We start from the raw sequence: 26,467 nt of genomic DNA, 5'->3' as shown, positions 1-26,467 counted from the left end.
TTATCCCATCCCCCCCCCCCGCACACCTTCCTCGGCCTTTTCAGCACCTATCATCACTATCTGTCAGAACAGATTTTGGAGAATTTTTCATATCACTTTAAAGGGTATTGTTTGTGCATGTATGTCGTCTTATATTTTCTGGGGTTTCAATCTTCGATTCCTGGGAATACACCGCCGAAATATTTGCAAGATCTAACAGGCAATGCTTTGTCGCCCTTACACCTCGAAATGGAACTGGCGAGTGTTCTTAACTGCATGCAGAAAATGGGGTGCAAACTGACATAATCATTAAAAAAAAATTATTATTATTATTCAAAATAATTTTTTTTATATCCTACAAAGTTTAAGGAACCAAAACGAGCAACATCGCTCTACTGGCAAGTCATTTTCTTTTTTCGTGACAAGAGAAAACTTGCAACGTGGCGAGATAAAAAAAAAATTGGAGGAGAAAGAAAACGCGAACGTGGCAACAATAGCAAATGAAGGAACATGGTTGACTTGGGCGGGAAATAGACTGGGAAAGTCGTTAAGATGCATGAAACGTGACATGTTTCCTTCATAACCACAAGAAAAAAGCATGGAAGGAGTAGAAGGGTACGTATTGCTTTTGAAAACGATTTCGGCTAAACATTTCTAGGGGACTGTCGTTTCAGAATGAAAATGCTTGCTGGGCATTTTTAATCAAAATCACGGGTTATTTTTTAGTTACAGCGGGGAAATATTTTTTCAGTCAAGCGGCCATAAATAGCTCGACAAACAAATAAAAATTGCAACAAAAAATTCTTTGACGGTAATGAAACCGGTAATGAAACCGGAAATGGAACTTTACGAAACTGAAAATAGACGTGCCGGAAGTCTACGCTGGAAACACGGAATTATTATTTCATGACGTCATGTAGGGCTTGTCCAATCAAAACAATTTGAAACAATGCTTCTAGAGGTCTCGCGCGTGATTGTACAACATGTAATCTTCTAAATTTGTTGAAGAAAATTTTACTTTTAAGCGTTGGGTTTTCCCTATCGATTCTTCAGTGCTCAATCAACGATCGTTGAACTGGTGAAATAGACTGGAACACTGATCGATTTGAATATTTCAAACTTCGGGGCGATCTAATCTGAAGAAACTTCTCTTGTGTAATGGATGATTACAACTATCTCTTCAAAATCATCCTGATTGGAGATGCGAACGTCGGAAAAACATGCTTGGTGAAAAGATTTGCTAAGGGTTTCTTTACGCCTTCTCAGGGCCCTACAATCGGCGTGGATTTCACGATACGAACCGTGGAAGTCGATGGTGAAAGAGTAAAGGTATAAAACTTTTTTGTCTGTGGCGCTGAAGCGAAGCTGTAACATGCTTCTCGCAATTTTTTTTTTTTTTTTTTTTTTTTTACATTTCTTCACAATCTATTTTCCTAATGTAAACGAAGATTTGTTAACTTTCCGTAATGTGCCTAGATATAAACTTGTTTATTTCGTATTTTCAAATTTTTCCCGTGCCAGCTCGATTCAAGAGTGAAATTCAACTTTGCCCGCTTTCGTGAGCGGCATCGGTTTTGTTTTTAATTTCCAAACCACAATATTTATGAATTAAACGATGATAATCGTTTTCTCGATGTCTGATACAAGAAAAACGTTGAACGAAAAATATTTGTTAAAGATAAAATGAATTTTTTTCCTTTCTCGGAGATTGTTAACGGCTGTCTTTTCGGCTAGTGTACTTGTTTGCAATATGCAATTTGCGATCACGCTTTAACTGTTTTCTGCTGGTAATTTCGTTGACTGGATGTGGGAAATCGATAAATCCTCAAGTCATTTTCTTCTAATAAGTTCTTCCTCTGTTGATTTACGGAATACAACGGAACTCTTGAAGTTCAAGGATGTGAATAGTTATATTCTAAAACGTACTCAACTTTCATCATTAAAAGCGCAGTGAAAACCACAACATAATGCTAGTGTGGAATATAATTTTAAACTTTTTCCCAAAAAGATTGCGTGAAAAAAACCTTTATCTTAGCTTATAACCAGCTAGATTCATTCGTTTGGGGAATACTGTAATAGATAGACTTCCGCTCGGCGACGCTTACTTTCAATTACATTAATTTGTTTTCCATTTATTTTCAATTTTGATATTTTTCCTCCTTTTGCGCCGTTGTCATGCACGATTTTTAATTTTCGCCTTGACAGTTAGGTGTTAGATATGATAGATAGTTCTGTTTCACTCAAAATTAGATTGCCAACCAAACTGAAATAGTTTTCCATAGAGTCATAAGCTTTCGAAATAGGAAGTTCTCGTTTTATGTTGGAAAACAAAAAATATATTAATAGCATAGAGGAGAAAGCAGAAACAAAAACAAAAAATTGTTACTTATCAAAAACGAATACTTTACCTTCTGATTATCTCAAGCAGTAATTCACTGGCCTAATGATAAAGAAGCATGTGAAAAAATTTTGGCCTAAATAGATCTTGAAACTGCAATACTCGCCATTTAGGGGTCCAGCTCATATAGTTATCAATGAAACATGTAATCAATTTTGCGAAAAAAGTTTATTTGTAGTGAAAAAAATTTTTGACATAGCTTCAGAAATTCCACTGCGGTCTCACAACACTAAACTAGTTAAGTGTGAAACGAATTTTCCTGGCTTTAATCCTTAACCCTTTACCCATAACAGTGACAAGCTTCTAATTTCTCTATACAACATCATTACAGATTCAAACTTAAAGGCAATGAGAATACAGGAAATGATATTGTAACCCACTCAATAAGCTCTGGATTGTTAAACAAATTTTCCTTGTCGATACCACAAGAAATGTTCAAAGAACAGTGTGGAGAATATGCATATTTATTTATTACTCCATTATATTTATTTATTTCATTTATCTTTGTAGCTGCAAGTATGGGACACTGCTGGCCAAGAACGCTTCCGTTCTGTCACACAGAGTTACTACCACAATGCTGATGGAGTCATTATAACATATGATATCACCAGTAGAAAATCATTCGACAACCTGCAACAACATTGGCTTGAGGACGTCCGTAGATTTACCAGCAAGAAAGTGCTTATGTATATTGTGGGCAACAAGAGTGATTTGTCGCAAGAAAGACAAGTGGATTTCAGGAGTGCACAAATGATTGCGGAGGAAGAACACTGTGATGCCATGGAAACATCCGCCAAAGAAGCAGACAATGTAGAAAACTTGTTTGAGAGTTTAGCAACCCAGTTGATGAGAAATATTAAAAATGTGGAGGGTAACGAAACAAAAGACAATTTATCTCCAGATGAAAATGGCACTAAAGACATTACTCTGGGAGGCCATTCAATTTGTGCGCGGGGACTGATCTCTTGTTGTAGAGTATAGAAATACTGATAACATCAAAGATTCAAAGAGCATGGATTTAAAACTCAACAAAAGTATACCCCCCTCCCCCCCTCAAAAAAGAAAACTGTTATGTCATGTAGAAGAACTTCACTGGAAATAATAAAATTTGCATTTTTATGATTTCACCCTAATGGGAAGAATTAAACTTCCCCATTTATGAAATTAAGTACGACATAGGGTGTTTGTATAGAATACTGATATTACAGCCACACAAAACCAGTTGATAAGTTTAAATACCTGATTCAGTCAAATATCAATTGTTAAAGGAGAAAGATCATATAAATATTGTATATAATTAGCTTTTTGGAAACAGTCTATATTTAGTTCATGATATTTTTATGTACAACGGAAGATTTTCTGCAAAAAGGATCAAACATCTCTCCGTGTGAAGCTACAACAAACTGTAAATTATTTCTTTTTTTTTTTATAATCTGTGTTGAACCTTACCTTCTCAGGTCTCTTTCAAAATCATCAATTTTTAGATCCTTTTAATATGTAAGTAATACAGTTTTTCTGACAATTTTCAATAAGTATCTCTCCCTTAGCAAATCTTTTCAGAAAAAAAAAAAACAGGAATTAAAGTAGTTTTTAGTTTTTGCAATAAACGTGATGATTTTTGAAGGCAAATACCGGTAGTCACGTTGTCTTTTTTTATATATACAACTGTCATTAAATAATCAAACTGCTTATCTAACCATTTCACTCCTTGGTCGCCTTCCCCCAATTTTAATTCTCCTTGCTGCCTGGTGCTAAGAATTTGGAGAGAAATCAAACAAATTTCCACCAGTCGATTCTTTACTTCATTGTCATGGACCCTTCTCAGCTTGATGGCATAAAAATTTTTAGGAGAAGTAACTTACAAATCACATTCAGTGGTGAAAACCCATCCTCTGAACTTAAGAGTTATAGCATTTAATTTCTCAGTGCAATATAACCCCTGAATCACACATTTTTGTCAACCTTGGAAATTGATCTTGATTAATACACAAGTTCTTCTTCTTAGCACCATAGGAAATTTTTTGAGAACAGTATGGACCAGTATGGGGAATATGCATACTTGTGTGAGTGTGTTAAGATTTTTGATCTCCAAAAGGGCAGTATTCTATGGATTGCTGTTGCAGACAAGATTTCTGCTAGCCACATCTTTAGTTGACAGTTTCATGAAAAACCTGATGGTGAGATGTACAAAATACCTCTGAGCGATGGATATGCCTTTATTCAAGTTATCAAACATTAATCCCGTCGTCAAAGGAGACCGAGAGGTAATCTGCGCTTGATGAATCTTTACGGACTGGGACCTAACGTTATGTTGCATTCGATGCTCTGATTGGATTATTGTAAATGGGCGCCATTTTGGATTTTCTGAATTTAGCAGAGCGAAGTGAGAGGTAAACAGTAAGTTTACGATGGAAATTCGAGGTTCATATGAGTGTTAGCGTTAATGGAAACACAAAATGTATTTGTTCTGGCCACTGTTCTCTCCATGCGTGACAAATTCTGCTATCCTTGTTGTACTCGGTGTCGTAAAAAAGTCCACACTCGAGAGAATGAATTGACGTGAGTTTTTTGTGATCCAAACACTTCTTTTACTTATTTTGATCTTATGATGTACTGCAGTACATTTCAAAAATTATTCCTAGCGATCTTCACCTTGTGTAAGATACGTAATTACAATCGCTTCAAATGAAGTTATATTACACTACCGTACACGAGCAGTGCTTTACACGAGGCACCTTCAAACTGGTACGGTTTACTAAACTTGTAGTACTAGTCTCGTTTGTACTAGAGAGCCATTTCTTCTCCTTTCCTAAATTCAGCATCGTTTTATAACCCCTTTGCTGGAATGGAAAGTTCCAGGGAAGGGATTAAAAAGCCTACTTCTAATTTGAATGTACTTTGAAGATGTTACAAAATGGTTCCCAGAATAGTAACTCCCTCCCTCGTGATAGCTGACTGTTCATTTTAGATTCTGGTGTGAACGATGCCGGGAGATGTACAGGACAGAAAGTGTTCAATATCGATACAGGATCAGTGTTATGGCGGCAGACAGAACACAGCTGGGGCAGGTCACAGTGTTCGGAAGCTGTCTGGACAGGTTTTTTGGCACAACTGCGACAAGCTTCATGAGGTTTGGCTGTATACTTTGTGTTGCATTTTATCTTCAAGTTCAGAGGAGTCAGTTATGCAAACCATGAATTCCTAGTTGCGATTGCATGGTATGTCATAATTATTTGCAAATTCATTGGGTTCACCACTGAACAGCTGGTGCAACCCGGTAAAAATACAGTAGAGGCTGTTACTGTGGTGCTTTGATTGCACCAAGATCAAAATTGGCAACTTGTTCACCATTGGATCATCATGGCTTGCCTGGCCTGCCCAACCCTGCAAATCTATGTAAGATATCACAATTACTTTATTACAAGACTGTTCCTATATTCTATATAAAAGGCTAAAAGATTAGAAAAAAAATTATTAAAATGTTTAATAATAATAATAATAATAATAACGAATATTTATACAAGATAGCCCTTCAGTGCAGGAGCACTGTTATCAATGGGGTCCTTTAAACCAAACGTTTTCGGCTGTTTGCCATCATCAGGCTGTTCCTGTTATTCAGGTGGTAAAAGAGGCTTATAACTATATTCTTTAGTCCATGCTTATGAAGGAGTTTTTTGTATTTCAGGCTGGTGACCAGCTTATCCACTGTACCTTCTACCATCCCATGGAGTCGTGTCGTGTACCAAGCCATGGAACAATGCTTTGTGGGGTCTTTATTGCACTTCGGCTTCAGGGTTTCTCCACCCTGCAGGAGAGGTTCAAAAATTTCTCACAGCTCTCCAGTTAACCTCAAGAACATTGTCAGAAGGATACCAAAACCAGACAAAACCAGCCACCAGGCAGGAGAGCTTCCCAGCCTCTTAGCCTGTCAGGTGCTACCCTCGTCAGAACAGAGCCCCACCGTGATGCAAATATTGAAGGAGTATGAAAACGAGTTAAAAAGAATTACCACTTCCCCTCACCCATTAAGTCCAATACCCTCTCAGCACTCTCTATTGCTGGACTCTCAAACAAGTTACAAACTTCCAGAGTGCTTTTCATCCAACAAGAGGGCATCATCCATTTACTGCTCACCGCATGAGTTTGGCTCCATGAACGCACCTCTGGTACTCACTGGCTTCTCTCAATCTCCCTCTGACAGTGCTCCAACATCTGACAGTGGGCGTGCAACCAACAACAAGGAGAGAAGGAAATTACAACGACCCTTGTCAGGTAAAATGTAACGTTTGAGTCCTTAATAGAGCCAAGTGGCCCATCCTGCCAGAGCCTGGACCTGTTTCTATAGCATTCACTCTTTGACCACCACAAGTGACTACTCCAGCATCTAATTTCTCCTTACAAAATCACCCCTGAATCACACATTAAGGTCATGAGAATGTAGGAAATGATCACCAACTAAACAAGCTCTTGATTGTTACATTTTTTAAACAATGTTTTAATCAATTTTTTTATTTTTTATTTTTTGTATTGTTTTTAAAACTAAACTAGTCAGCAGCACTCTGCGAACATTAGTTGTAAAACTTCTTTATTCTCCGACGCGTTTCGTCTAACTTTCATAGACTTCTTTAGGGAGTTTTACGAGTTAACAGTAAGCGCTTATATTCATAAGCCTTAGTTAGCGGCTATATTAGGGGCCAATGACCATAAAGGCTAGGCCGGACTTACGAACAGGAACAGGCAATGTTGTGAAAAATTTGACAATTGCCTTTAGGCAAGGTGAGAAAAATATTTTGGAGGCCACGGTTTTACCTAAAACCGTGCCCTCCAAGCGACAATGTTAGTTTTTTTCGAGCAGTTGGACTGAACCCATTAACGACAAACGCGTCCTCCAGGTAAATCTTCCATTTTGAGGATGAAAAAAAGATTTTTTCCTTCACTGTTTTTAGGGGAAATTGGTTCATCTTTAACTCTTAACGACAAAGGCAACGGAAAAAAACTGCACATCTCTAATCAGATGCAGTCAGGTACCCCAGGAATCTTGCTTAACACAAATCCCAATGAAGACCTAAGAGATCTCCATCTCTCGGCGGCATGGCAGGAGTATGACGACTTTCCGTCATCGGAGGATCTGAGCGCATTCTTAGCTGATTTGGAAAAGGACGATCGACAGTCGCTGCAAGCCCTAAACTCCGAGAAACCCGCTAGTCTTTTACAATCCTTGTATCCAGATGCAACGTTTGGAGAGGTAGTAAATGAGTGTTGCTTGGTTGATTCTTCACGCACAAGAGATTACAGAGAATTCACTGATTTCCCTTCCTCTGAGGATTTGGACGTATTTTTGGCTGATATGGAGCTCGACTATGGAAGTGTGCTAATTCGGAAACCTTTAACACCAAAAATAACCACGGTATCTACCGCGCAAAGAGATGATATAGTATCGTCAAGGGCGGATCATTCGCCCTGCTTGGATGACACCGCTTACAGCTCTGAAGCTTCAGGTTCGCAATTTTTGCGAGATTGTGAAACTGTTTTCGCCGAGTTGACGGGAAACAACAGTACTGAGAACGTCAGAGTGGAAAGTAAATCTGTTTGTGTTTTGCCTGAAAGCCTAATCCCGAACAAAGGACGAGAACAAAACCACGCTGAAGAAACTGGTGAATATGACATCAATCGTACCACACCTGGGAGGTTTCAACATAAGAATAAAACACATGACCGTAATACCTTGAGCGACCTAAAAGTCAATCAAACCACCAACGGAAAGTGTATATCTACTGAGCACTGTGGTTACAGTGATGTGTCGATGTCAAATGACAGTTGTGACATTTTTTCCTCTGTATCTATGACCCCTGATTTATTTACTCAGTCGCTCTGCTCCTCAGAGCGTGGATCTGGGACACCAGATCTCTCCTCGAGTCCAACACGAAAAGTGGTCAAATTTCATTCTCGGTGCGCGAACCACAACATGACACCTAACTCGTCTTCATTTGAAGGAGGTTTCAGGGATTGCACCAACTCGTGCAGTGTGCACGAGCTGAATTCCATGTCTCTGTTCTCGAGTTCTGACACTTCTTTTATTTCACCTGTTTCTTCACCTTTGCGCCGCACCGGTCAAGGAGTCTCGTGTCCAAGTTCAGCTCAAGGAAACGAGGCTGCCTCGCTGCCGAACGTAGGACACGCTGATGTTGGAAACGACTTCGACACTGATTCGGTGGCTGCTAGTTTCCATTCAACGCCTTACAATGTTTTTAATAACTCCAAACTAGTAAGGAAATCATGGAGAACAATTCAAGTCTCTCCGTTGTCATCCAACTCGGGATCAAAATCCCGTCGTTATGTCAATTGCCAAGGGACACCAGTCCTCTTCTCGCAGGCCTCCAACAGCAGTTTCTGAAATGTAAAATTACTCTCAGGATTCATGCATAGATTTCATGCGTGAATATCTCATGAAAACATCCCTATTAGAAATGGGAAACCAAAACGAGCGTAATCACAAAACCAAACTATAAAGCACGGGAAAACGCGGCTGCCCAATTAGAGATTCGTTCTGACGAAGGGCTAACGCTCGAAACGTCAGCTTTTTACGGTGGCCAATTTACAATTTCAACTTAGTTGATATAACAAATTACCAACTAGAGATTGGTTTAAGTTTCGCATATGATTGGTCGAGAAGATGGTGCCAATTTTTCCCTTACCAATTTCAAAATGAACTTTAGCAAAACCAATACAGTTCCTGATAACTTTCGGCTCTCGATTAAAAATTATTCTGTATCAGATGTCGTGTGGCAAGTTTGGTTTGAAAAAAAAAAATTCACATAAAAATCTTGTTAGGAAGTAGTTCGTCAGTGGAGCGCATTCGATCGATTGAAGTAAAACCAAAACCAAAGTAATTACGACAGCCTATCAGAGCGAAGAAAACGTTCACATGGAGCCAACGAGGACCCACGAGGTAGAAAAAAAAAAAAAGAAAGCAAACTACCTAAAACGCGGGAAAACCCGATTGACCAAGTCGCGATGAGTTTTGAAGGGTGTTGCTTGAGAAAGTGGCCTGAGTTTTCTGAGCCAATCACAGAGCAAAGTGTGGCAATCCGGCATCCCTTTTGACTTTCTTTAACGATATGTAGCATTTGAAAGCTACAATATTTAGTTGTTGGCAGCGCCCCTTAGAAATGCGGTGATTTACCAAGTTTGTCAAGAAGGCGGAAACATCGCACGCAAATGTTGAAAAAAAACCTTGAAAAAGAAAGGGTATTCAAGCTTCAGAAACCACGATTCTTTTTGCAGTAAGAAACGTTTTCAAGGAAGATAATTTAAATAAGGATCATCTTCAATGCTTTCCTTCTGTTGTCATTTCTTTATTTAGAATACTTTTCCTTTAAAACCCAACGCAACGGCACCAACGCTTTATTGACCAAACTGTCTTTACCCCTCTTACTAGTAATTCCCCTCAACGTTTGCCAAACAATCCTCGTGATACACAACGAATATATGAAATTCATAAATCTGAACTGCGGTTATAGAAACGTCTTTGTGCACGATCCTCGCAGTAATGAACACTATTTAAGTAATAGTGAAAATCTGACCTGAAAAAATTCAGGCCTGTACAGGATTCGAACCACTGACTGGTCAGTTCGAATCCCGTACAGGCCTGAATTTTTTCAGGTCTGATTTTCACTATCGCTTAAATAGTGTTCATTACAGCGAGGATCGTGCACAAATACAATCCTCGTGATATTAATTCATAAAATTTGGTATTGGATCAACTAATGATCCCTATCTGATATTTTCTTTCTTTGTTTTTTCCTCATCATTTTTCTGCTTAATCTTGTATTAATTTTCTAAGGAGAAATTCTGTCTCGGTCACTCCCGGAGATTGAAGGGTTCAATGGAGCAGACTCGGCAAGGGGCTTTCATTGTCGTGGTGCCGATGAAAATATGTATCATGATGCATTCGTGAAATAGATATATTAAATAAAAATAAATAACCTTGGAACCGTGTACTTCATTGAAGTAATCTATCAAATAAACACGTTACATTTTGCTTTAAATCTCTGTGGGTAATCAGGTCAGTTCAGGTTTCACGTGGTCATCTGTTCCAGTCTAGTGTTTGTCATGGCTTCATCCGCCTGTCGCTTGTCCACGAAAAACTGAAAAAAGTGAAGAGAGGTAAACTGAGCCGTCCGGTCTCATAAGTTTGGGGTCTTATCTTTCAGTTCGCTACAGGCAGAACGTTGAGATCATCCCTATCTATAACTGTCCTTTTTCCGTCATAGTGATTCTTTCAAGCTGACCACCGCAACGTGACCCCTTTTAAAGGAAAGTAATCTACAGAAACCAGATTTTATCTCCACCATTAAAAAAACTTCTGTGGATTAAATCAAAATTATGACACTAAACATGTTTAGAGACATCACAGACTAATTACACATTAAGAAAACTATCTTCTGAGATGCTAAAATTCGACAACGGACCCCTCCCCCTCATTTTCAATCTCGCTCGGCAAACTAGCCACTGAGAAGACGAAGGGTCCTCAGAACGAGGTTGGAAGTTCTCATAATAGACTGGTGACAAGACACACCCTCCTCCTTTTACCATGAATCATACCTTGCGAATGGCAGCAAATGCAGAACCAAAGCGAGTCTGGTGCTGAAGTCGGTTTGAAATCCAACCTGGAAGGCTTTTCTGAATTCTAGCAGAACCATACCGCTGATCAAGCAACAGGATTGTCGCAAAGTCTCGTTTGTGACGAATAGCGCGACCTGAAAAAAAAATTTGAATGAAAAAAAATTCTTAAAAACTTTGGACGGATTCTTGATGACTCAGTTTACATTTTGTTTGTGTTCCATTGTAACAGTGCAAGCTCAGGCTTGTTTAAAGATAATGAAGTTTGGCCTCACCTATTGACTGATTTACGGCTTTCATGCAAAGGTTTTCATAATGTATTTGACCAGCTTTTGGCTGAGAAAAAAACAGAGACCAAGGATGGCATAAGTAAACAACAGAGACAATGGGCTTCTCTGGAATAAAAAACTGAACGACGCTTAAGGAAGAACTTTAGTTTCTTGTTTGATTGGTTGTTTGCGCTAAATTAACAAACAACACCAAATGAATAGTGAGCTATATCACTGATCAAAAAATACTCCATAGCGCAAAAACGCAAAACAACCAGAAGACTCTTGTGCACAGACTAAAAATGGACGGGGATCTATCAGGAGCACAAAGAAACTGTTGGTAAACATTTAAAGCTGATTTTCATTAACGTCGGAGTTGGAGTGAGAGCCATCATCAGAAGCGTAGAGCCATATGACCCGGTGAAAATCAAACCGACGTAATCAGAAGCAGAGTACAGAGCCCAGCTCGTGACTCAATTGCTTGTAATCTGTTAAAGCTAAAATTGTTTGAGCCGTAAGCGAGCGGATGGCCTGAGAACGTGCTTAAAGCTGGTTGGTTGTTCTGCTTCTGCTTGCGAATCCAACAGTTTAGCTAACTAATAGATCCCATGATGTCGTGCGTCTGTGCAGCGATAGATCACAAAAGACGTCGGAATGTAATGAGAACAAAATTCAGCTTAATATGCACTTCACCAGATCATAAGCGTGGGGGTTATGCGCAAAACCGGAAGAAATGGAACCGTAGCGATTCACAGCCTGAAGGTTATTAAAGAGGAATTCTCAGAGTAAGGCCTACCCCCAAAGTTGCGTCAAGATATATCATTTTCTCTTTTAATTCCGGTGAGTAGATGTTTGGATAAGGCAGTCCCACCATGACCACACACCTAAAGTAAAAATGCAGCAAAGTGTTTCGAAATGTTGTTGATATGACGCATGCCTACCCCTCTCCCCTCCCCAAAATAAAATATGTCCCACTGAACTACAATCGTGATACTGCGAAATGTGACACGTTCGATGGTTAGACGGCGCAAGGCATGAAGGTGCGTTCAAGCGAGGGAAATAGAAGATTACTGGTAGACTTTACAACAAGCTAATCTCTCCGTCTCGCCAGAATACGGTCAGACAGCTAGCATTCTGATTTTTTTCTTCTCTTGAGTGAGATCGAGATTTATCTTCGCGATAAAGAGCGAAGACTTTGGGCAGGAAGAGATTGGGACGAGAAGCTAACAGTAGTCTAAAATATGGTTTCTGTTCTCAAGCAAAGATATGACCAAACGTGAAACATGCCTCCCAAGGTCGTCAGAAAAATTTATCCCCTCACTCATCTTTCCTCCGACCACACAGAACAACACCGCGCCATTTGGAGAGTTGTTGGCAATTACGACTGGCTTCTGTGGATAAAAAAAAGTTCAAAGGTGATATTAGTAATCCTCTGAATGTTCATTATGCTTGAATACGAAAAGACGGGCTTTTTATCGAGATTTTTAAGACACGATGCTTCGGAAATTTCAGGATTGTAAGAGCTTTAGAAGCAGTTTTGGATGATTTTCAAGAAAAAGTGTCTTGTATTTTCCATATCATATCAAAGAGAAAAGACTGCTACGCTACAGTAGGCCTTCAACAAGTTAAACCAAGAGAAAAATTTAACCTCCTAAGAATTACCTTCCCCCAGATTTTATGATAAGAGTTCAATGTTAGAGTTTAACCAGACGCAAGGCATTGTTTCGAGCACAAGATTTGTTCGACTCTGGTGAAATGAGCACATTTTTTCCGGAGGGCAACGCTTGTTGATACTCTTGAGATATTACTGGGGGAAATAATGCTAAATGATCTAGCATCTAAACGTTGCTTTAAGTACTAACCTTAATACAGGCTGCGTAGGAGGAAAGAACTTGATCAAGTTGACTAGATTTACGTGGCTCTCTGTAGACCTGAGAAATAGGAGAGAAATTCTGTATGTTTGGGTAGAAAAAAAAAAAAAAGAAAAAAGGAAGACAGAAAGTAGGAAAAGATAACAAAATGTGATTAGAAATCCTTAAAGCACCTTCTTCCTAGCGTTTAATTTCTCCAGAATCCCGGATTCCTGCCAGTATTTGCAGACTTTCTCTTCATAATCATACGAGGAGAAAAAACACACTACTCCTCCGGGAACTACAGCAAAAATATTTAGCAGGAGTCGTCCCAGTTCTTCTTTCTGAGGCAAAAAGTAACAAAAGTGCCATTGGTTTTGTTCGCCAGTTTGTAAGCTCCAGAAAAAAATTTGAAAAAAAGGTGAAAAATAATCAAAACGAAAAGATAAAAAAATTTTCGATGTAAATTTTTTCTTACACTGCTGGAAAATATTTACGTGCAAATGATTTTTCCCCCTCGGCAGTAAAAGGAAAGAGCTAGAGTACGATATCAAATAAACCAGGCGAAAAAGAAAAAAAAAAGGAAAAAAGAAAAAAGAAAAAGAATACAGAGTCGAGTTCGACTATATTGGACGGGCTGTGAACAACCGCCTATTCACAGGTGCTATCCCACTACTGTTTGACGCGGGAGCTTTTGCCTGCTGTGTTTCCACCCTGGGCCGGTTCGCTCCTCTTTAACCAACCTGGAGAACTCAGATTCCTCTGTGTTCACCATATTGACGCCAAACTTAGTGTGGACACCCGATCTACGTAGCACGACTATCCCCAGGAATCCCGCCCTCAAGCCATTCAGCGACTCCAGCCTCCAAGCAGCTAGATTAAAGACGTGCGCCACTACGCCCGGCTGAATCAAATTTGCGAAAATTTAACTACTAAAGGGTGGACAGCTAAGCTCTGATAACCGGAAGTAAAAATCGACATCACACTTCCGATAAAAGTAAATACAAAATGGCGGACTCTCTTTGAGAACATAATATGGCTTTTTTTTTACTGATAGCGGGTGTTTTTTTTTTTTTCAATGATAATATGAGAAATAAACAAAGCATCCCCGATTTCAAGGCAAAAATTTAGTAATGTGCATAACCGCAGCGCCTACCAACTGCTTCGAGTCTCTCGACTGGTAAGTAAAATCAAGATCTTTTCCAGAAGGTCCTTTGTCTAACGCTACAGCGAGCAAATGTTCTGCTGGAATAACATGACCTGAAAATATAAAAAGAGAACGCTCATAGCCCATAATTAATGTTACAGCTCTGCTCTAATACCAAAAGGAACAATGTCGTATTCTACGGAGAATTCGGTTGTTTTACCACAGGAAAACTCCACCATTTTGTCACTGGAAAGTCCAGCACAAGTAAAGAGCTGATCTTTAAAATCCGACATCTGAAAGGTACAAAGAAGGAAACATATTTTAGCCTTATATAATGATCATTTTGTCATTAACATTTCTCCAGAACAGCTGAAATAAGTAGAATTTAATAACAATCTCACCGAACACGAGATGCAGTTTCACCGTGATATAATTATTGGCTAGTTTTCATTGAGTTCGTCAACCAACATGAAGTTAGCTTTTTTTATTTTTTTTCAAAATGAGAAATTTTCAAACATCAAATTTACAGATAGCTGATAACAAAGATGAATGGGATACAGAAATCTAAATCGGTCAACTCTCAGACTGTGACCAAGGCATACTTTTCCTAACAATTGGTAATAAGTTTTGGAGCAGAAAGATGATGATAATTAACAAAGAAAAAATATCAGTTGGGAAATACAAATTATTTAACACCAAATTCCCAAAGACATAACCATTAGAAATGTATAAAGGGGGTAAGTTTCTAAAGAAACTGAGGTGCTGCGTCAGTGAGGGTGAAATTGGCTACCATAAAGAGTTAAAAAGCTGACATTTCGAGCATTAGTCCTTCGTCAGTGCATATGGCTAATGAATTTACAATTTCAACTTAGTTGATATTAGAAATGTAATTTGGTAGACAGAGCAGAGAATTGATATTTTGATTTTTAGAGTGGCTGGGTATATAAAACCTTCACACCCTTACATCAATATGCATATTCTCCATACTGTTCTCTATCATTTTTCAAGGTACTGACAAGGAGAATTTGGTTAACAATCAAGAGCTTCTTAAGCAGTGATCATTTACTTTAGTCTCGTAACCCTTATGTGTGATTCAGGGGTAATATTATAGGGAGAATTTAGGTGCCGATCACTCTTAGGGATCTAAGGGTCGACCTCAAACTTCCAGAGTCAAAAAAGTACGACAACGATAATTGACCCTTCATTACCGGTTGCATTGTTCCCCCAGCAACAACAACAGCTCTGGCTTCCTTGATGATAGTGGTGAAGTGGACCGCTGGATTCAAAAGAAGAAACTTCAGACTGGAGTTACTGGGTCGCTCTGTTGGTAGAAAATACAAATTGCACAGGCAACCAACGTGAGTAACTACACCTCTAATAAAAAAATAATCATTATTCTCTTCAGACTGGAGTTACTGGGTTGCTCTGTTGGTAGAAAATACCAAGTGCAGAGGCAATCAAGGTGAGTATAACTACACCTCTAATAAAAAAAAATAACCATTATCCTCTTCGGGCACATTAGAAATTGTCAAAAAGTACCCTAAACCTTTTCACTCCAGAGAGATCTGACGAGTAATTCTCTCCTGTAGCTGTTATACATTTTCATGCAAACTAGCCAAGAGAATTTGGCATTTGATCAAGGTAACAACTGCAGCCCCCAGCTCATCTATCTGTCAATTTATTCCCATGACCTGTTTCCTGGACACACTAGTATTGCCAAAATTGGGAGGAGAATTTGGTTGTACACCACTTATGGACCAAAAAAATGGGGTTAACTTTGTCTAAGGGGATTGCTTGAAAATGTTTTCTTTTCCCTTTAAATCAGGCTGAATTGAAAGAAGTAAAAAACTAGATTGACTCACTGTCTTATGCCAAGCATACAAAGAAAATCTTACCTTGCTTGTTAATGACAATCCTTCCATCTTTGTCAGCATTTGTGAGTGCTTCCAAAAAGCTTTCAATGATTTGAAGAGGTGAATTACAGCTTTGATACAATCCACCTTCTTCTCCAGCAGTTAATCCTAACATGATACACTTATTGTAAGATAAATTTTCGACAACCATGTTCTCCCTTAGTTTAAAGATGACAGGTATGAATGAAAAACATTTTCAGTGCAGTAGTTGGGGCAATCCTTTTACCTGTTGAATTTTCAAGAATTCCAAGCATTTTGAGTAATAAGGTTAGAAGTACTAGAAACAGTAAATTTTAGTAGTTATGTCTAAATAGGAGAATGCTACAACAATGTATCAATGTATATCAAGAAGAAAGTGTTCAAAGTAACAGTCTCAAACAAATTATCCTCTTTATTAAGCAAAGGGATCAGAGCATTTCTTAGCAGTGCTCTCAATAAAACTCCACAGATAGACTTGCAAAGAAATTGTTATTCTGTGACTTAATTTACTTTCAGAGACAAATAAAATTTTAACCTTTTTCAAACTATTACTTTCTCTACATTTGTGCCACTCAAAACTTGTATATTTCTTCATTCCAAAATTACAGCATGATCAGGGCTCGACACTAACTTTTCAACTTACTGGCCAAGTGGCTAGTGACATCTTAGATGTTATGACAATTTCAGTTTGTTTAACTAGCCAAATTGGCTGGTGGGAATCAAAAACCACTAGCCAAACTGAATTTCTTTTATTCTGTGGCCAGTGGGCTATTGTTAGTGTCCAGCCCTGATGATTGTGAACTAACCTGTTCCCACTTGTACAGCATGATATTTGTCAACAAATCCATTCAGCTTGAAAAAAAAATTAAATTTGAGTAAATAATCAATGCTAACCCTTCCATACCTCATTCTGGAAGGTCACTCATAAGATCATGAAATATCTGAAAAAAAATTTCTTTTAGAACTAACCTTTTTAGAAATCATGCTCTTCTCACAGTATCTTTTTATCTGAAAGGAGAATTGATTCAAGTTTTACGTTGGAATGAGATCTTCATGAACTGAATATATATACATCCTATAGTATACTTATTAAGGAAATGGATTTGATGTCCACTTCAGAAACCTGGGGAAAAAATCACCTACATTGCTCTCAAATGGAACCCTCAGGGGTCTAGAAGAGGAGGCCATCCGAAGCAATCCTGGAGGTATTGTGTACAAAATGAGCTCAAGGACAAGAACATAACCTTGAGGGAGGCAAAAAGAATTGCCAAGTATAGAGTCAAGAGGAGATTTATGGTTAATGCCCAATGCTACCAAGCAGGAATGTACATAGCCTCATCTAATAGTACACTTTTCATTAGCTTTATAACATAATGAACATAGTACACATTGTCTGATTGGTCAATTCAGTTTCCAAACAGATGCTTTTCAGTTTATAGAGCCTGCGTGTAATCAGTAATGTTATAAAAGCAATAGAACACATTTTTCTGGGCTCTATAACATGATAAAGCGACTTGAGATGTTGGGAGAACACTCGGAAGCTTTATATAATTCACTTGCCTTGGGCTTGTAATTTGTAAACTTCCCTCATGTTCACCCAACATCCTGCATGGCTATATCATGTAATAGAGCCCAGAAAAATGTGTTCTATAGCTTAAATGTTTATTGTACCTTAAAAAGGTTTACATTATCTATTTGGGCAGCAAAGAGGAAATCATTGATTGTTAGTAGCTTCACTTCTATTTAGGACAAGAAAATAAAAAAATTAATGATTTGTCATAATTTCATCAAAATAAAATACTACAGTTGATGATTATAACTATAATTATTTCAATAACCTTTAAGAAAAGCCTTACCTTCTGTGTTAAATTAAATATAATAGTTCATTGAGCCCATATTTGCAAGGATATTTTGAAAGAAATATGTTTTAAAAGGGAAAAGGAAAAATTAAACAAGGACTGGCTGTGCATGGTGAAAAAAGAGATGTCCTTGGCAGAGTATAAGGAGGTGGTCCAATATAGATACAGTCATAAGAAAGCATTTCATGACAACCCCTGGAGATCAAGAGAACTCACAAGAGACAAGTATCATGGTTCAGATGAAGAAAAATAACAATCATCACTCTACAATTAAGAACCTTGCTTTCTGTTGTCTTTTGCACTAGACAATGATTCTGGTTTACTTTGCTCCTTTCCTGCAGGAAATTCAAAAATATGTTATAGAGTTGACAATACCTTAGCAAGATCTGTTTTGAAACCATAGTCTTTTCATCAGCCTTCTTATCAGACATCACATATTAAAGGGGCAGATCCAGGAATTTTTGATAGGGGGGTTCAAACTTTGGTTCAGAAAGGACTGTTGGACTCTTTTGAGACAAATTACTTCTCCCACCAGTCACAGTTGCACGTTATAATTCATTGGCCGCTTACCGTTTACTTTGATTCATTTTAATTTAAAAAATCAGCCAGTTAAAAAGTGATATACGATCCTGCGGATGTAAGAATTTCAGTCTCAAAGTTGTAAGCGTCAGGTCTGATGGGGGGGGGGGGGTCCGGACCCCCCGGACCCTCCCCCTGGATCCGCCACTGTATTACAGCAATTACAATGATCAACTGCAATTACAATGATCACTAAGATTAAAGAGAAGATGTCAATATAGAGTGAAGATTTCATATATCATGTAGTGATGATTTCTAAAACTCTTCTGATCCCAGTTGTCTGTATGTGGCATTTTAACCCAATGGTGTAAATTAATCCTTTCTCCCCCAAGATCTAATTAGCAAATCTCCTTTCTGTCTTCCAAAGAACCTCCCATGCTTTGAGTCCTATACTTACAAAACTTACCTCCAATACAGTTTAGGAAACACATCAAGACATACAGTAGTTGCTGAATGTAGAACAAGTTCTTTGCTTTTAACCTTGACCTGGTTAAAAATTTTGAAATTGGGGAGATGTTAAACTAACCAGGAGCAAGAAAAATGTTGTAAGAATTTCTAAGCTTGTTACGTAAATCAGTTTTTAGAATCTTCCACTGACCTATAGCGATCCTGGTACTGAGTCAGCTGAGAGTGAGAGCACAAAATCTGTGACATGATACAAGACAAGAGGGATTAACTATATTCAATACCTAGTAAGATGTCCAATCTAATGCAATGTTTTCTCAAACTTTGCAGGAGTAGGGTCAGCTTATTAGTCAATTTTCATTTAAAGTATTATATTTATTAATAATAAATATGTTGTCTTGTGTAAAATGTTCAATAAAATCTAATTTATTGAAATCAACTTTATTATGAGAGATCCAACTGGTATTGATTCGCTTTTAACCCTTGAAGTTCTGAAGGTGATGAAGACATAATTTCTCCCCATCATGTCCATACATTATCTAGCAAAAGGGTAACAACACTAACCGCCTCCCGGTTAGCTCAATTAGTTAGAGCACCGGATTGTGTTGTGCAGGAGGTCGAGGGTTCGAGCCCTCGCTGGACCAATACTCATGGTCTTAAAATAAGTGAGGAGAAATTGCTACCTTTCTATAATCAAGTGATGGAGATATATTCTAGTCTTCTCGGATAAGGACGAATAAACCGTAGGCCCAGTCTCCTGCAGGGTTAGGGGTAGGAGACGTTAATTTCCCACGCATGAGATTACTGTGTCATGGATGTCCTCCCCTGGGGTGGGATGGGTGGGAATTGGCCCTGAAAAGCCCCCATGGGGAGTGGTCAACTAACCTATGTATGTATGTATGTATGTAACACTGAAACTTATCGCATAGAAGTTGTTATCTTGATCTAACACCAAATTCTTGCCGCTTATTTACAAGGAAATGTGTAGCAGTTAGAGGCTAGAATTAACAATCAGATCTTGGAAATTAAAGGGTAAAATAAAAGTCATTTATTTTACCTGAGAACCAGTGATTTCTACACTGTGTACACTACTTATTGTGTCGATCAAATTATGCGCCTCATCAACAATAACCACATTTCCTTCAAGCTTTATCCCACAGGCTTCCCTTGTAGACTTGTGAAGTAGGATGTTGTATGGCAAAACTACAAGCTAGAGTTGGAAAAACAATTAGTCAGAGGATGAATAATTCAATAGATAAGAACAGGTGTTGTGAGTTTAATTTTCTTGACCATTCACACAGAAATGTTGAGCAAAACCAAAGAAATCTCATATGAATTTCTACACTCAAATAAAAAAAAAGCTCTGTAACTAAAAATTACCTGTGCCGCGGGTATGGCTAATCTTGTCCCATAGTAAGGACAGGCGTGAAGTTCTTCACCGACAGAAACAAGTTGCTCAATATCTTTTACATCCACCTGAGAAAAGAAGAAATTTATTCAACAGTTTGAAACAATCATGTTCTAAAACCTATTCATTCACAAGCTGATTTTTCAAAGTAAAATAACAATTATAGTAAAAGTGTAAAGCCTCACGGCTCATTCTTTTCATCCTTTTCTGCTTTATTGACTCTTTGGAAGGTGCATTCTACTGTTAACAGCTAGAAATTAATTCAAATTTTCTCTCAAGAGTATTTTTTTCAATTAACTTAGGACCTCACCAACACATGGTCCCTGAATTTCTGCAGTTGCTGGTACATATAGAATGGACATCCATTTGAAACTTTCTTCTTCTTTGGAGGTTTCTCTCCAACAGCTTTTTTCTTCTCTGTTAAAAAAAAAACATAACTCTCAGTTTTATTCCAAACATTTAGTAGTTACCTTCTGTTAACATGACAATCATGTACCTTTGTGCAGTGAGAAAATACAAGAGAGCACATGTAGAAGAGATTTCAATCAATAACTTTTCTCGGATCCACATAGGAAGCCACAGATGGTGTAATGGACAGCGGTGCCAGGGAAAGGAGCCACAGGGCAAACACCCAGGCAAACACAAGAGCCTGCTGGCAGGCTAAACAGACAGCGGTTGACCCTTCAACTCCCATGAGTGAACGAGACAGATTTTCTCCTTACAATAACAGTACAATGTCAAGCAGGTAAGTGATGAGAATAAAGAAAAATATCGACTAAGGGATTATTAGTTGATCCAATACCAAATTCTCCAGACTTGCATCATAAGAATTGCAAAAGCAGACAGTAAGGAGAATTTCTAAGAAGATCTTGCCAGTGAAAGGTTTAAAGAGGTCTTATAGCTGGCAGTAGACTACTGCTAACTGTAACCTCCAGCTTTTGGTCAGGTCCCCCACACAATTTGTTAGTATTGGTATCCATTTATAATTCTTGATGAAGAGAGGCTCTGTAAGAGGTAAGTTTCTTTCCCCTGAACACTAGGCAATGCCCCAGCCAGGTCACAAGCATGGTCCTTTTGATCTGAACTCCAGCTGTGCTCCAACTTTAAGGCAAGTGCTTCCTTCACATCATCATTTCATTTCCATGTAAACAATTTTCAAAACAATATAAAATAAAACATACTGCTGTGTTCAAAATTCTCCTAAAAATATTTGAAATTCATTTTCAAACTACATATGATGATGTCTCTCAAATCCCTGCCTTGAAAGAGTATTTTTGAAGAAAACAAAACACTTGTTACTGTAACAAAGAGTTTGTGTTGCAAACAATTAAGACCAACCATTCCCTTTCACCACCCCACCCCCCATACCATCACCACCCCCACCCCACCCTACCCCCCTCTACAGGCTCACCTTTGTCTTTCTTTTGAAGTTCCAAACACCTATCATTAATTCTGTTTATGTTCTTAAGGCTTTTAACATCCTCATTGATGCAAAGATTCTGTCGGGATCCAAGAGATACAACTCGTACGCTGTCACTAAATGGACTCTTTTGCACTTCCCTCACAAATTGAGTCAATTGGGAGTGTGTTCTACTGCAGTAAAATATCTGGAAAAACAATAATAATCATAGTGAAATCTAGCTTATTGGTTGAAAATTATAAATACTTTTGGTTTTTTTTAAGCTTTGACCCTGAAGAATGACTAGCTTTTAATTTCTCCTTACAATATTGCCCCTGAATCACACATTAAGGTTACGAGAATAAAGGAAATGATCACCAGCTAAAAACAACTTGATTTTTAAACAGATTCTTCTTTCTAGCATCTTAGGAAATGTCTAAAAGACAGTAAGGAGAATATGCATACTGATTTTAAGGTGTGTAATCTATTCAGTCTGTTAATTATATCTAGTGCACTACCTTTAAACAATGGGGCTCTTCATCATTATCATCATCTTCCTGATCTGATCTAAAAAAAAAAGAAAATTAAATCCCTTATATGTCACTCTTCATAGAGTGAACATAATCTTACATTTGCCAGCAACAGGAACAACAAAGTTAACCCAATTCATGATGATGAAATTGTGATTGTTTCATAATAATGGAATTCAAAAGACCCCTTCTCAAATAGAAATATTACTGACATTACAAATAAGGCACCTTTGGTGTTTATCTTACCCAGTCTGTTCTCCATCACTTTGATATTCTGTTAATACAATATCTGCATCAGGATCCTCTTGTGTGGTTTTCCCAAGGACTTCATTGATTTCACTGGCAATTTTGTTCTCTATGTCTGAGCCACTGAGTCCAAAATTAGTGTGCTCCCCATTACTATGCTAAGGAATTAAAATTAGGCAACAAATGCCGATCATTAAGAAAAAAATCAGAGTCTGTTGAAGGAATTAAACTCCAGACTTTCAGAATTTGTTGTCAATACCCTATCATAGTGGACTAAATTCATTTGAGAGCTTTGCTAGACATGTATGCCTGCTACTGCCAAGATCAGAAATGTTACAAAACCTTGTGTAATTAATTATAAAACATAGATCATGTATTGTATTTCACTGACTCTCCTAAACATACAATGGGTAAGGCTGTACAGTAACAGAAAGTTACAGCAACTAATTAAAAAAAAAACCCCACTCAATCAAGACCATTGCAGGTTAACCCCTGCCTTTTTGCAAGACTTTCCAACAGTTCAATAGTACCCATTTTTTTTCCCAACTGCTCAAAACTGAGTACAAATAAAGCATGGATCAACAGGGCTCTACACTAATGGTAGCCCAGTAGCCACAGAATAGTAGAAATTCAGTTTTGGCCAGTGGTTTTTTATTCCTATTGCCAGTTTCACTATATAAGTAAACAAACTGAAATTGTCATAACATCTAAGATGTCATCAGTCACTCGGCTAGTAAGTTGAAAAGTTAGTGTCGAGCCCTGATCATGTACAAATATCCTGCAATATTGTACAGTTGATTATTTTGTACTGTAAAAAAATCTGTTCAACCAGTCTGCTGCCCACACTATCCTTGTCTATCTGCTTTGCATTTCACACCTTATGAGAAATGAGCAGAAACACTTGGCAGAAAAAAAAGGGGAATTAGATAATAAATAACTTGTTAGATGTTTTGGTGTGTGGTATTGCTATGTATTTTTTACCTGTTGTTTGTATTTTAACTCACCCTTCAGGCTCCTCAAAATACAGCACAATTCATATTACAATACTCAGTGATACCAAACACCAAAATGTCTGGTGTATACTCCTTGGTGGAGAGAGGCAATGCATATGTAAATAAAAGTGTCCTGCCCAAGAACATTAATCACAACGACTAATATAACCGGGTCTCGAGCCTGCAGCACGCTAACTTTAACACAACCATGTCTCACACATCCCAGAGAGTCTACAAAACGTAACCAGATTAAAAAACACACGGTACAGTCTACACTCAACTTCAGATAAAAGGGGAAAAACCATACCATTAGGGGCAACATATAACTCTTATTTGTAGTTTAAGCCTATTCAAGAAAGTACCCTAGCCCCACTAAACTGTTTTCCTTTTCGAGAGCAGACAAACCTTTCTCTTTCCAGTTTTAAATGCACATGCTGGTTTTAGTTCATTCTTAAGTTTCTGAAGCTGCACTCTTTGTTTTTCCAATCGCTCTCTTTCCTCCTACAAAATTAGAGCACGATGCAAGAGTTATGTTAACTTTGTTTATTATCCTTTTATATAGATGGTAACACAATTATTTAATATTTATTTATTTTAAGCTTAATAAATATTTCATTAATTCCCTTTGAATGGATCAAAAGTACCTTGACTCTGTCTTCTTTTTCTTGAGCAGCTTGCTTCTCTGCAAATTCCATCACCCAGTCTGGCATTGTGGCTGAAAAGAAACAACAATGAAAAATGATTAAATTTGTGAGTTATAACATCCTTTGTGTGAAAATGATCCAAAATAGCAGGGGTATGTCTAATGTATAGATATTATAGGCCTAGGGAGAAGTTACAAGTCAATCATGCACCTCTGGGAGTTAAGGGGTTAAAGAACCAATGAGAATTCAAAGAAAAATGGAAACAAACTGCTCAGAGCCTGGGAGCACATGACTGACCAATTCCTTCATCTTCTCGGATAAGATGTAAAGCCATAGGTCCCGTCTCCTCCAGGGTTAGGGGTAGGAGACATAAATTTCCCATGTATGAGATTACTGTGTAGTGGATATCCTCCCCAGGGTGGGATTAGGTCAGATCGCTACATGGACTGAAGCGGCTGCCAGAGGTGCCTGATAAAAATGATGACGTCTGATCTCAACCTTATGATACTGTTAAGCGCAACTGAATATACCCACATAGAAGTCTGCGCTATAAAAATGTAAAAATGTAAAAAAAAAATGGAAATTGGTTTCAGTTTTGATTGAGATTGGATTTTTTGTAGAGAATGGTGTAAGCTTCATGGACCAATCACATTATGAAGACAAGCAAAAGCAAAGCTATCTAGGATTACTTAAAACACCCAATTAACATTGCTTTTGGACTTACAATCATCTGCACTATTAAATATTTTTCCTTTGTCCTCATGTATGACACTGTCCCTGAAAAAAGGCAACAACTTTGTAAAAAAAATAAAACTGACAGATTGTTCAGGAGTCAACCCAAACAAGTTTTTGTTTCATTAGCCCCTTCGATCACTGCTTCAAGGAAGTACTGAGTACATCCTGTATCAGATTAGTCCTATGAGGTTACCCTCATATGCTGTGAGGATGTACTCAGTATGTCCTAAAAGATAGTACTTGTACGAATATTCTTACGCACTATTAAAACAGTCAAACTGCAAACAATTAAACTGATGAGGGTCTGGTAAAGACTAGTGCACTTGGTGTTAGATACAATATGAAATAACCAACAAAACATATTAAATGTATCTTTATATTATTTTTCAAACTTTATAAATATATACCCAAGTTTGGCCCACACAGGGGTTAAAAAAATGGCTCATGGTGCAAGGGTTAAGATCATTACCTGTGAGTTGTAACTTGTTTTGAACCTGAGAAGGCTTTGTCTAGTTCTTCCTCTCTCCTCTCTTCATAACTTTTTAGCCAGGTAAGAGCTCCACAAATCAAGCTCAAAGATTTTCCCTAGGAGTGTAGGCAATGGGGTATATAGATAGAATTAAAAAAAGACAGTTAAATTTTGAGCTCAGTTTAACAAATACATTCCTTATTAGGAAGATGGTAGACAGTAAGGAGAATTACTTATGAGATCATGGGAGTGAAAAGGTCAGTCATCATTTATGGGTAATCAATAAATTCCTCTTGCTCTAGACTTACATAATCAAATAACGCGCTCTTGTATGCGACGTACCATTTTACAACTAGCTCCGATCTTCGCTCAAAGAACCTCATCTATCTCAATATCCATTTCCATTTCCACTCACCGTTCCCGTAGGACTTTCGAAAATTCCAACTTCTCCATTCTCAAGCACGCCATACAAAGTTTTCATAAAATCCTCCTGGATGTCATAGGGAGGGAAAGGAAACGGGAAAAATACTGGCTTATCTGCGGCCGCAGATTCGCCATGGCGTATCTGCGTTGATGCAACCTGTTCACAGTCACGAATGCTAGGGCTCCTGTTTGAAGGGAACGTACTGATGGGAAGATTTTCCATGGCTAAATCTGCTATTTTGCGGAATCTTGGTCTTTCATAATTATCATGTTATGGTACCCAAACTTCGCGCGCTAATATTTTTTTGACAGCCTCGTTTTGATTTGAAACTAATACTAAGGGGGAGTAGAAGGAGGTATCCTGAATTGCTCGCAAAACATTTTTAATTTAACACGTATTGAAGATATTCTGTAAACTCAGATATCAGTATCTAGTTTGGGTAATATGATAATAAGCTGAATCATACACGCATTTTGAATGGATTATGTTCCTACGGCATTTTGACGTCAATGCAATGGGAAGTACATTTGTTAAAAGTATTTAATCACGTCCCTGATTTTTTATTTCGTTTTCTTTTCATATTTTTTTAGCAATCACTTGAAACGTTCTTAATCATTCTA

General features: G+C 38.0%; 3 protein-coding genes, 1 long non-coding RNA gene and 1 other non-coding gene across 7 annotated transcripts; 3 read left to right on the top strand and 2 right to left on the bottom strand.

Annotated features, from left to right (window-relative positions):
• Nucleotides 1-937: 937 nt before the first annotated feature.
• LOC111338476 (ras-related protein Rab-30) lies at nt 938-4,006 on the top strand. The gene is made up of 2 exons (XM_022944995.2): nt 938-1,308; nt 2,888-4,006. The coding sequence occupies exons 1-2, from the start codon at nt 1,138-1,140 to the stop codon at nt 3,356-3,358; spliced, it is 642 nt and encodes a 213-aa protein (XP_022800730.1). The 5' UTR covers nt 938-1,137; the 3' UTR covers nt 3,359-4,006.
• On the bottom strand, nt 3,721-26,212 carry LOC111338448 (ATP-dependent DNA helicase DDX11). 3 transcript variants are annotated; one of them, XM_022944951.2, is made up of 29 exons: nt 25,839-26,212; nt 25,424-25,539; nt 24,944-24,996; nt 24,220-24,290; nt 23,981-24,076; nt 22,584-22,741; nt 22,326-22,374; nt 21,820-22,015; nt 20,719-20,825; nt 20,381-20,476; nt 20,058-20,210; nt 19,194-19,240; nt 19,002-19,081; nt 18,295-18,351; nt 17,829-17,896; nt 17,127-17,165; nt 16,964-17,009; nt 16,161-16,286; nt 15,474-15,586; nt 14,486-14,558; nt 14,275-14,378; nt 13,313-13,462; nt 13,131-13,199; nt 12,556-12,659; nt 12,065-12,152; nt 11,275-11,335; nt 10,982-11,136; nt 10,413-10,524; nt 3,721-8,767 (listed from the first exon to the last, which is right to left on the bottom strand). In XM_022944951.2, the coding sequence occupies exons 1-28, from the start codon at nt 26,067-26,069 to the stop codon at nt 10,456-10,458; spliced, it is 2,775 nt and encodes a 924-aa protein (XP_022800686.2). In that variant the 5' UTR covers nt 26,070-26,212; the 3' UTR covers nt 3,721-8,767; nt 10,413-10,455. The 3 variants fall into 3 exon arrangements, 2 of the variants coding, with proteins under 2 accessions (XP_022800686.2, XP_022800685.2); XM_022944950.2 differs by having other exon boundaries at nt 3,721-10,524; XR_015991376.1 differs by lacking the exons at nt 3,721-8,767; nt 10,413-10,524 and having other exon boundaries at nt 11,057-11,136; nt 12,590-12,659.
• On the top strand, nt 4,821-9,153 carry LOC111338484 (uncharacterized). Its single transcript, XM_022945001.2, has 4 exons — nt 4,821-4,936; nt 5,346-5,507; nt 6,063-6,649; nt 7,324-9,153. The coding sequence occupies exons 1-4, from the start codon at nt 4,821-4,823 to the stop codon at nt 8,769-8,771; spliced, it is 2,313 nt and encodes a 770-aa protein (XP_022800736.2). The 3' UTR covers nt 8,772-9,153.
• Nucleotides 13,726-14,023, bottom strand: LOC148722901 (signal recognition particle RNA). Its single transcript, XR_015992090.1, has one exon.
• LOC148722900 (uncharacterized) lies at nt 15,498-21,613 on the top strand. Its single transcript, XR_015991377.1, has 3 exons — nt 15,498-15,623; nt 20,981-21,153; nt 21,449-21,613. It is a non-coding gene; the product is annotated as an uncharacterized LOC148722900 (long non-coding RNA).
• Nucleotides 26,213-26,467: the final 255 nt, after the last annotated feature.

Source organism: Stylophora pistillata, chromosome 9, assembly GCF_964205215.1.
Source record: "Stylophora pistillata chromosome 9, jaStyPist1.2, whole genome shotgun sequence".
NCBI classification, from domain to species: domain Eukaryota; kingdom Metazoa; phylum Cnidaria; class Anthozoa; order Scleractinia; family Pocilloporidae; genus Stylophora; species Stylophora pistillata.
The sequence above is the reverse complement of the archived record's forward strand: the minus strand, read 5'-3'. Positions and strand labels throughout refer to the sequence as shown.